The sequence below is a fragment of the Hypanus sabinus genome, chromosome 14 (genome assembly GCF_030144855.1).
Source record: "Hypanus sabinus isolate sHypSab1 chromosome 14, sHypSab1.hap1, whole genome shotgun sequence".
Lineage (NCBI taxonomy): Eukaryota > Metazoa > Chordata > Chondrichthyes > Myliobatiformes > Dasyatidae > Hypanus > Hypanus sabinus.
This window is the reverse complement of record NC_082719.1, coordinates 73,184,530-73,195,590: the sequence shown is the minus strand read 5'-3', so window position 1 is coordinate 73,195,590 and position 11,061 is coordinate 73,184,530. Positions and strand designations below refer to the sequence as shown.

Sequence of the window (11,061 nt, the reverse complement as noted above, 5' to 3'; positions counted from 1 at the left end):
TTCTGAAACATGTGTTTGTAAAACAAAATGTCCATATCCCATGGGCTGTTCTGCTGAAAACCGCATCCTGGAAGATTTTCATCAGGCAAATGATTTCGGATTCAAATTACCTATGGGAGTGCGGGGAGAAAGTTAAACTCTATAATTCAAGCAATTGCAAAGTATTAACAGTGAAGCTGAACCTTTGAGGTATAATGAACGCTAACTGACAAAGCTCAAAGAAGCTCATGCCACCATCAAAATGCATATACAGGTGCTAAGCTCTAGGAGACGATCGCCAAATGCCAAGCAGAACTGGGACGGTCAAATAATGGAAGGCTGGAAGTGCAGCAAGCAGATCCGCGGCTAGAGGCGGACCTCAGAGGAGGAGAGAGAAAAAAGAAACGGTAGAAGATGGTGGTCGGGCCGGGTGGGGAGGAGGGGGGGGGGTGGAGAAATAAGTCAGGGCAATGGAGCAAATGAAACAGACGGGCCCAGGGGGGTTCGAGAGAAGCCGCTGCAGCGCTGAAACCCGGCGCCCGCGCACTCGCTGCCTCCCGGGAAGACAATGCAAACATCTGGTGCTGCCCGGGTCGAGCCCTAGACCAATCACCGCATGGTGGGGAGATCGGCCAACAGGAGAGAGAGTTGAATGTAGTGGGGGGGGGGGGGGGTGAGTGCTGGGGGAAGGGGGGTAGAAAGTGGAAGATGGCGTACGTCTGACGTCAGGCGCGCTCTACGTCAGACCAATGGCGAGAGGTTCGAGGAAGCGCAATCAGAGTGTGAGAAAGATAAGGAGCAGTGAGCATGAGCGGCGGGACAGCGCGCACCGCCTCTGTGCACAATCCCTTCCCCAGTGTCTGGCAGCAGCGACCGCACTCCTCTTAACCGGCCCTGCTCTGTGGATATAACCAAGGACTCCCTGCCTCCCCACTCCTCCAAACAAAAATACAAAATCCAAGGGGAAAAAAAGCAAACAAAAACAAACTTTTGCACAATAACAAGAAATGGGAGACATGGGAGATCCACCCAAAAGTAAGTTTTCTTCATTGCTGTTGCATTTCGTGGATCGGATTCAGGTGCAAGGAGTTGACTAGTTACTATAGCTGTAACTGTACTGTTATCTCTGGCTTTTTTAAAAAAAAATCATTGCTCTTGTACATTAATTGGATTTTTCGGTTTATTTCATAAGTCGTACAACAGTGGTCTGAAGGTTCAGGTAAAAGAAAGTCTTCCACTATGTGTGAATTGTTAAATGTATTCCCACCACTCGCGATTCGTGTGAATAAAAGTATAGTGTTGAAGTAAAGCAATGCTAGACATTATTGGAGCATTTGGATCATTTCTTTCAGAGCCTTGTCATGTATCGCAGATACACGTATCTGAATTTTCAGGCTCTCTACTAAGATGAGCTCAGTTTGATATTACTAACAAATATAAATTTCTGCTTGTAAAAATCCAGTTGTAACAGTATGATGCACGCTTACTTCAGACTATGTTCTAAAGATGTACATATATAAGCACGAAGTTTTCCTAAAAAAAGTTTGCATGCTGCTAAAGAGTCGTCAGAATTTTTGTTTAAATATCAGAAATCTATCCCTGCACGCGTTTTGCTGAGAACTGTGAAAATGCTAAAACTAAAATGGAAATGAAATCCTGTTGATTTAGAATATATTCTTGAGTAACCCACTGAAACATTAAAAGATACAATTGACAGTACTCCAGTTATTCTAATATCTTATTTTGAACACCACCTTGTTACAATACGGCCTGAAAACATAATCTGTCTTTAGATCTATCCAGCAAATGCAACAGCTAACTAAAAACACTACTGCAATCTATGTCTGCTACAAGACGCCTTTGATCGGTTTCACGACACTATTTTCATATCAAATTACAGAAAAACGCCTTATTTCTCTGTGTGTTGGTTGTGGGAATCAGATTCATGATCAGTATATTCTTCGTGTTTCTCCGGATCTGGAATGGCATGCCGCTTGTCTAAAATGTGCAGAGTGTAATCAGTATTTGGACGAAACCTGTACCTGCTTCGTTAGGGATGGAAAAACATACTGCAAAAGAGACTATATTCGGTGAGTGAATATCTTGGATACTTTAATATTCTAGCAATATCGTTCCTGTGCTCGATTTAAACGTAACCCCTCCCCACCCAGGCACCATCAAATTGTTAACCCTTCAATTGCTTTATTCCTTGTTTTCCCCTTATCTTATCTTAACTGGCTGGTAGAGATCAAATTGCTGACTATTTGGCAGTGAACAATTGGGATATATATATCATGTAACTGTTTCCTTTACACAAATCTGTGAGCAGGGAATATGCGAATTTTGACTCTTCTAGTGCTGGTGTCCACATCACAGCCTAACAACCGATCGGTTGTTTTAACTATTTGCGGGACACAACAATTCGTTAAAGAAAACTTCACTGTCATCATCAGTTTAGGCCGTGTATTTCCAAGTGCTGGTAATTATTACTTCGAAATGAGGCAGGTGAACTGAAAATGCAAATGACTCCCTAGGAACCCTGACATATAAAAAATTGTTGATCACCGGGTGACCCTTTACAGCAGTTATTTTCACCAAGCATCACTTCCAATGAAAAATGTTGTACAAAAGCTATTGTGTTGATTCACTTTTACTAGTGCGTTTGAAATACACATTATTTCCCCTCAAAATGGGGAAATCTAGACTAAAATGCAATCTTTGCTGAACTATGGAGAAAAAATGCTTGAAACAAAATCGTCAATTGACAATTTGACTCGAAATATAATAAGTTCCATTTATACGAGTTCCAACATGACTTTATTTTTCAGCTTTTATTATTTAAAATTTAGATTTGTTAAGAAATTAATGTTGGTGTTTAGTATGTCAATATGCAAGAATTTAAAGTCATATCGACACGTATATTTTGCAGACAATTTATTTTTAATGAATAAACCACATTCAATGGTTGTTTATATTATAAATACTATATATTATAAAGATCTACATACTTTAGCATTATCTAAAGCCGTATTATGATTTAGCAGCTGTACCCAATGATTTAAATCAGGAAGTATGTTTCATATTTAGAGTAACATGAAGTATAATTTGGTTTATGAGGATGTTATTTGTTTTGACAAAATAGCCCAACAGAATGATATCAAAAGTAATTCTGTTTCGGTCCTTTGTGTCGAAGTATTTGACATACTGGAAGCATTTCTGACCGTTAGTAAATGTCCTTCGTGCCTCTTGACTTACAGATTGTATGGAACTAAATGTGCAAAGTGTAACATAGGATTCAGTAAGAATGACTTTGTGATGAGAGCACGCAGTAAGGTGTATCACATCGACTGCTTCCGCTGTGTGGCGTGTAGTCGCCAGCTCATCCCCGGTGATGAATTCGCGTTGCGGGAAGACGGACTCTTCTGCCGGGCTGACCACGATGTTGTAGAGCGAGCGTCGGTTGGCCCAGATCCCCTCAGTCCCATGCACGGCAACAGACCCTTACAGATGGCGGGTATGTACGATTTCAAAACTCGATTTTATCTGAGGATGTATTCAGATATTATGGAATGAAACAACTTAACTGCTTCTATACTACATATTGAACTTGAATACACACACAGTTGGCGGTAGTGAACTAAAGTTTGGATTTGCCCATATTCACTACAGTTTTAGATCTTGACAATAGGCTTCATACAGTCGAAATACTTAGGACTGCATGTTCCCATTGAATCATTTATTTTGTACCTGATTATTAAAAATATATATCTGCCACTAGTCATGATAGATTACAAACATGCTTAACGAATATAAATGTTTTTTTCTTTCATTCCAACTTATTTAAAAACTTTTTGAACAGTGTCCAGTTACCCTTATATTTTCATTTGAGCTGTTTAAATCATCAGTCGTTCGACATTAGAACTTTGAAGACATTCAGTTCTAAATGTTCCCATAACTATTCAATTGTGTTATTTTAATGAAGATTTTTCTGTTTCTGAATTCGAGAACTGGACTTTCTTCCAGTGCCTTTTCTTATACAGTCATTTACCAATGACAACTTATTGTGTGTAAGGTGCAGTGCTTGTGATTTGTAAATACAATTTCCTGTTAATATTTATGTATATTAAAGCAATAATATCAAACCCCAAATTTGAGACTTGCTTTAAGATATCATAAAAATGACCTCTACTATATACATGCATCAAAGCTGTTTTCAAGAATCGACGTTTCAATTTATATTGCTCAAAGATCATCTAATGTATGGTTTTATGGCTGTCAGGGCGGTGTAACCTCCTTTACTTAGATCTCTAAAAATAATCGAATACATTTTGCCCTTATTGAAATACAGTGCATTCCGAAGGGGAATCGACGTGAATCTACATAATTATAGGTTTGAGGACTTTTCAAGTAGGGCCTGGCGTATGTGATATTTCATACCAGTGCAAATATTAGATGTTATTGTATGCAGCAAACGTTCTTGCTATTTTTTCTTATTCTTTATAGAAGGAAATTTTTGGAGGTAAATTTGCAACCTTGCTCAAGTCACATGTTTTACACCAAATTTCGAATTGCTACATTCCACTTTAATATATGCTTGCATATTTCATTGCCCATGTGGCTTTGTACAATTTTCAATAATCTAGAGTGCTGATTCTATAGTTGCACAAAATATTTTTACTTTTTATATTTGTCTATTCCATTACATTTTATCATTTACATTTTGGCATTTTTTTTAATAAACGGCGTTCCTGGGAATCAAATTTCATGCTGTTGCACTGAAGAAAAAAATATCAATTGTTTCCATTAAACCAAACAAAGCATTTTTTTTCATGGAAACCAATGGCATATTTTTGAAAGTGCAGGTTTCTTTGCTGTACGCTCTACAGAAACTTTGATAAACACATCAGACGTTATTATTTCTTGATCACACCACTGAAAATCTACGGGAGCTCCTTTTATCTCGTCACGCATCTACACGAAGAAGTAACCTGGCCCAACACAGTACAAACCCAAGTTGATGTAATGTAAACCCGTATACTAGGGAAATGAGTAGCAAAAGCGACAAATGACTGATCGCTTTACTTCCAGATGATTAGATCAGCAATGTGCTTGTATGTGAACTGCATTTGTACCGAATTCACCGCAATTAGTATTGAGGAGCGGATGTTATTGAATCAGAACCTGAAACCTGTTGTTTCCGTTTTTATTTTAAACTGATGTTTCTGATTGATTGAAATTTAATTAGTATCTACAGGTAATATTAGGAACGCATTCGAAAACTATTAAGGATTTATCTATTTTGGCTTTTTAACTCCATGCAGTTAAGTCATGTCAGGACATTGCAAGATCACTTAACTTTTGATGTGGTATCTGACCTAATGCTTAATTTTAAACCAGATTCTCTGACAAATCTGTAACTCGCGCATTTTCTGTTTTTTTTTGTAATTCACCCAGATTCATCACAGTGACTCTATTATCTTTTTAAGATTCTATTTTTATTGCCAGAGCCAATAAATGGGCCAAGGACTATTGCAAATAATTCCATTCAACAAAGCTAGGATATGTCGTCTGTTTTTTTTTGCAGCAGAGCCCATTTCTGTCCGACAGCCAGCTTTAAGGCCACACGTTCACAAACAGCCTGAAAAGACGACACGGGTTCGGACAGTTCTAAACGAGAAACAGCTCCACACATTACGGACTTGTTATGCAGCCAACCCCCGACCCGATGCGCTCATGAAGGAGCAGCTCGTTGAAATGACAGGCCTGAGCCCCCGTGTCATTCGAGTCTGGTTTCAAAACAAGCGCTGTAAAGACAAAAAAAGGAGTCAGCTCATGAAACAACTGCAACAACAACAACCCAACGACAAAACGGTAAGCCCCCTGTCTCCCTGCTCCTCGTTTGAAATTCTGAGACTCAAAATACCAGTTTTTCTTGCAAAGTGCAAAACAAACGGTTTGGTAAATCACCCTTAAAGCCCGATTTTTTTTTGTTCTCCTAAGGAATAATGCAGTTACATGAATCGACACCTTTCAGTTCTAATACGGTATGACTAGGATAGATATATTCTTATCCATGTAGGCAAACTCATTGGTGCATCTGAAATACTTTTTAATAGCTTGGATGTAAATAAAAATCTAACTAACTTACTTACACAAATGAAATATTGTTTACTCTGACGTGCTGAATTCTTGTTTGCTGAAAAATATTTTTTTACATCTTTATAAATAGGACCATTACATAAAGAGCATCTCTCTTTACCTCAAATAGGGTTGCCATCAACAGATCAAAGATGCAATATTTTTTAACTGAATGAATATTGCATCTTCAAGATTGGAAATAATCATTATTTAAATATGTTGCTAATTTTAGGTTATATTTTATCCTGACTAGTCCAGTGATGATAATGGGTACAATCACTGCTTGACATCATTAGCACTTTCTAGTCTATTTAATGTATTGTTTATTCAAATTAAAGATCACATGATATTTAATTGTTGTCTACCAATGTTGAATTAAATACTTTCCTGTTTCATATGGACTTTTTAGGATAACATACCAGCAGTTGTATTGAGGATGACAGAATTTAAGCTGCATTGTTGCTTGGAGACAGGAAGAGGCTTAAAGTGTTAGCATTAGAAGACACTCAGTACAGAATTTGTATTGATTAGTGTACATGGTTAACAAAATTTTAAAAAAAGAGAGAATAGTTACTGCAATTATATAAGACCTATTGTTGCTTGTCCATTTTTGAAGAATATCCAGGGGCTGACTGGAACCCCGATGGTAGCTGCCAGTCCGGAGAGACATGATAGCAGTTTGCAAGCCAATCCAGTGGAGGTGCAGAGTTACCAGCCACCTTGGAAAGTTTTGAGTGACTTCGCTTTGCAGAGTGATATAGAACAGCCTGCATTTCAGCAACTGGTGAGTGCCAGCAACATGCAGAACACCATCATCACCACCACAGTACAGACTTCACCAGAACTCACTGCAATCAGGGGACCAACTACACACCAATCCATATATAGACAACTCATGGATATAAAAATTGCAGAATCCCTCTTTTGCCAGCCTTAGTATTTTGATTTTGACGACCATCAAGAACGTAGAGAGAAACTATTTTGTTTTCTCCCAAAGTTTCAAGTAGTTTGTATTTAACATTAAACACTGGAGATGACTGTTGGTGTCTGAAACATAAGCTCTTTTCATTATATATAAATTGTTAATAAAAAAGCATTTTAAATCGAGTGTTGCAGACTTAAAGCACTACTGATCATGTTAATGAAGGGAAGTGATCATAGGATTGTAGGCAGGACACATGAACCAAGAGCTAAGCTGATTTCAGTTTAATATACCATTAAAGGCAATGAAACAAAATGGATGTTGTTTCTCTGTTGTCTCGGCTTTAGGCTCAGCAGTAATAAAAGTGGTTCCTTGATAATAATAGCCCCCATCTGCTGCTCTGGGTATGAAAAACAAAATTGAAAATACCTTATTTCACCTAACTCTCCTGTAAAGGTGAATGTAAGGTGTCTGGCTTTATATGGTCTAAATGGTAACAGAGTAATGTCCTTGAGTAATTGGGTGTAATTTAATTCTTTAGCATATATATTAGCTGTTTATTTTTAAGTCATTGCAAAGCCACAATTACTATTTAGGTAAATCTAAATCATGCTTCCCTCTGGTACATACCTTACAACATATTTTGGATACTTAAGTTATATACTGGTATAAAGATGTATGCGAACTGCATGTAATGTACAAATAAAATGTCTTAACTTTGTAAATCTATTTCAGTTTAACCATCTGAAGTTAATGCCAGCCTCTTTGTAAGGTATCCCAAGCAAATGGTAGACAAAAGTCTATATGGGAATAGACTTTCTTTATTGGGAATACTTCCATGTCATATACAGCATATTTACACATATTTAATGGCAGGAAACATCATTCTCTTGTTTCAGATTGCAAAGGAAGTGTGCTACTCAAGAGTTAAACAACTCTGTGATGTCTTACAATAAATTACTGAAAAATATAATAATTTATGATGTATGTTTGGAGAGAAACTGTACTATTTTACACTATTAAACTTTGTTGCACTGGGATTTGCAACTAGATCTGCCTGTGAATTGCTATGAGACGTTGATTATTTGCTAAGGCATTATTTTAATTTTAGCGATATACAGCACTTTAGATAACTTGACAGACGGCACTTTATGGTTTTAATGTAATTTGTTTGTTAGTGATAACAATATTAATGCATCCCACTGTACAGCCATAGTTACAAAAGTCAAAAAATACATTTCTAATGAATCCAAGCAACACACACAAAATGCTGGAGGTACTCAGCAGGCCAGGCAGCATCAATGGAAAAGAGTACAGTCGATGTTTCAGTCCTGATGAAAGTTCTCAGCTGAAAATGTCGACTGTACTCTTTTATATAGATGCTGACTGGCCTTCTGAGTTCCTCCAGCATTTTGTGTCTGTGTTGCTTGGATTTTAAGCATCTGCAGATTTTCTCTTGTTTCTAATGAATGTAATTTTCTGATAATTGTGTCTTTGGATTAATGACAACATTTTAAGGAGGTCATATATCATTGATTTGCTATGATTTTTACAGGTTAATTTTTCAGAGGGAGGGCCAGGTTCTAACTCCACTGGAAGTGAAGTAGCGTCCATGTCCTCCCAACTCCCTGACACACCAAACAGCATGGTAGCGAGTCCTATAGAGGCATGAGGAGCCTGAACTCTCAGTGCAGCCCTACAGAGAGCCACGAGGAACCCTGGACCCTCAAAACTCTCTGGCCCACACTTTTTTTAAAAAAAAAGTTCATGCAACCTGGTCCATGTCTGATCAGAAAGCAGCCATCATCCGTTTGCACGAAGTCTCTGTGTTCAAACAACTAATGTTGTACCCTAGCAACACTGTGACGACAATCAGACACTAGAGTGGGATCTGGCTACAAGTGCAAATAGAAGAGACTCCCAAGTCATCCAGGACTTCATTCAGAGATGTTTTTGAAGATATAGAAAGGATGTACACTCAAGTGATCCTGAGGGAATTCATTGCACATGCAAACAGATAAGATGATCCAGTGGAGAAATTATAGTCCCAACATCTTCAATGGTGCTGCCTAGAAAGGACATCAGTGGGTCAGCTTTGCCAAAAAAAAACACAGAAGAGTCCCATACATCTGCAAAAAGTGGACTGGAAAGACAATCGTGACATGCAGAATGTACCACAGCTTAAGTAGTTCTGTGACCGTCCCATAGGATCAGTTCTCAAAGGTAGAGTTGCATTTTTGCAATGCTTTTAGTTGACCTATAACAAGGACTATTGGATCCTAGATCATTAGCAAGTAGCTGGTTCATGAGATTACTGTCCCTGCAATGAAAGTATGAAGGCAACTACTGATGTTTCAATTTTTTTTAATTTTTTATTGAAAAGCTCAAGCATTGCAACAAGGTATACCTCTTTTTGCCACAGCTTCGTGGGATTTGTGTGTGAACTCGTGTCCGTCCAGAATTGTCCCAAAGATGTGTATGTTCCTAGGTTAAACCAGTTACCAACAATGGTTTTAGCTTTGGAAAGAAACATTTTGTTTGTTCTTGTACTGCAAAAATTATAAATAATTTATTATTTATTGTCAACAGACTTGCCACTTTTCATGTCTTTTTTGACATTTTATGTTTGCTGAAGTAAAAGATGTACTGTGGTCTTTGGAAAACATGTCTAATTTTATGTGTCCTGTCTTTTCTTGAAGATTATGTAAAATAATAAAACGCCATATGTAGAAATATATCCTCAAGATTATTTCACTAATAAAAAAGCAAAATAACTGAAAAATTATATAAGCCTTTTGCAGATTCTGCAATTACATTTTAATAAATTAGCTTGCAAGGCTAACTGCTTTTTTAAAACAATTTTAATTGTTTTATTGTTGCATGCATTTAGTAAAAGACATCTATTCCAATCTGCTTTAGTCCCCAATCTTTTAACTACTCAAGCATATAAATATTTTGGTACTTTTCCATTTTTAGTATGGACAAAATATCAATGATAAGCTCTGATTAAATTAATTTGAATATGAAAATTATATTTATGTTATATTCCATCTTGAAGTTTTACTGTGAAATAATGTGCAATGTATTAACAATTAGCTGAATTTCAAACATCTACTTCAGCTCAAATGTCCATTGATTAGTGCTGCTAACTCTGGCTTTGGTAAACTTGATACAACTGGCCTGATAGATCCTGACTTTGGATAACAAAAGTTGTTGGGTTATTCCATTAGTAAACTCTTTGACATGATTCCTTAAAGGATTGACTGCAAAGGGAGGGGACGGGGGCAGGGTGGGTGCAGAGGAAATATCCGAATGCTTGTTGTCTTTTTCTGTGTACGGGTAAACACTTCTGGCCAAACATATAAAATAGAGTAACGTCTGCTATCTATCTCGCAATCTGACTAACAAGACACTTCCCGTGACACATAATACTTTAAAATAAACAAGGGTCCAGCAGCCTATTCTCCTTTTCACTGTTTATAGTGGCAGTGGGTATATCAGAAATGGGCGGTCAAATCGATTACTTAGCAAAGTTATAGATTAATCTGGACTGTATTCTAACTATAGAATGCAGCAAAGACCATTTGTTTTTTTTTTGTGAACACGTGGTTATGCTGGCCTCAGTTACGAGGAAACGTAGAGTCATTGGGATCCACATCCGTTCTCATCCCTGCAGATTCTTTCGCAACTGGTAGGGCCAATTGATTTTTATCAAGAGCCTGACAACTTCCTTTCCTAAAACCATTCACGCAAGCATTGATTTAAATTAATAAAAGATTATCACTCCACTCCTGTCGTTTTCGGAGGCGTGACACCTCAGATGAAGAGTGTTAATTAAGCAAATAAAACTAATTCATTTTAATTGCAATACAGTGACCTAAGCCTATTGCAGGAAGCACTGAATGAACAAAAACATTCGGTACTTCATGTTTACAAATGGTTTAACTTTGCTTATGCCAATTCGAAATTGCAGTAACTGTGTTATGTCCATAGTAGAAAGGATTTACGGAATCCCCATCAGT

The 11,061-nt window shown here is 37.5% G+C and overlaps 1 protein-coding gene across 4 annotated transcripts; it reads left to right on the top strand.

Moving 5' to 3' along the window:
- The first annotated feature begins 761 nt into the window (after positions 1–761).
- LOC132404437 (insulin gene enhancer protein ISL-1) lies at positions 762–9,801 on the top strand. 4 transcript variants are annotated; one of them, XM_059988569.1, is made up of 6 exons: positions 762–1,014; positions 1,880–2,069; positions 3,237–3,493; positions 5,567–5,850; positions 6,734–6,901; positions 8,595–9,801. In XM_059988569.1, exons 1-6 carry the CDS (start codon positions 987–989, stop codon positions 8,709–8,711), a joined length of 1,044 nt encoding a protein of 347 aa, XP_059844552.1. In that variant the 5' UTR covers positions 762–986; the 3' UTR covers positions 8,712–9,801. The 4 variants fall into 4 exon arrangements, with proteins under 4 accessions (XP_059844552.1, XP_059844549.1, XP_059844548.1 ...); XM_059988566.1 differs by having other exon boundaries at positions 5,564–5,850; XM_059988565.1 differs by lacking the exon at positions 8,595–9,801 and having other exon boundaries at positions 6,734–8,295.
- Positions 9,802–11,061: the final 1,260 nt, after the last annotated feature.

Coding starts and splice junctions, on each gene's coding strand:
- LOC132404437 (XM_059988564.1), top strand. CDS start 987: ATGGGAGACATGGGAGATCCACCCAAAA. Junction 2,070..3,236: donor TGCAAAAGAGACTATATTCG/GTGAGTGAATAT, acceptor CTTGACTTACAG/ATTGTATGGAACTAAATGTG. Junction 5,851..6,733: donor AACAACCCAACGACAAAACG/GTAAGCCCCCTG, acceptor CCATTTTTGAAG/AATATCCAGGGGCTGACTGG.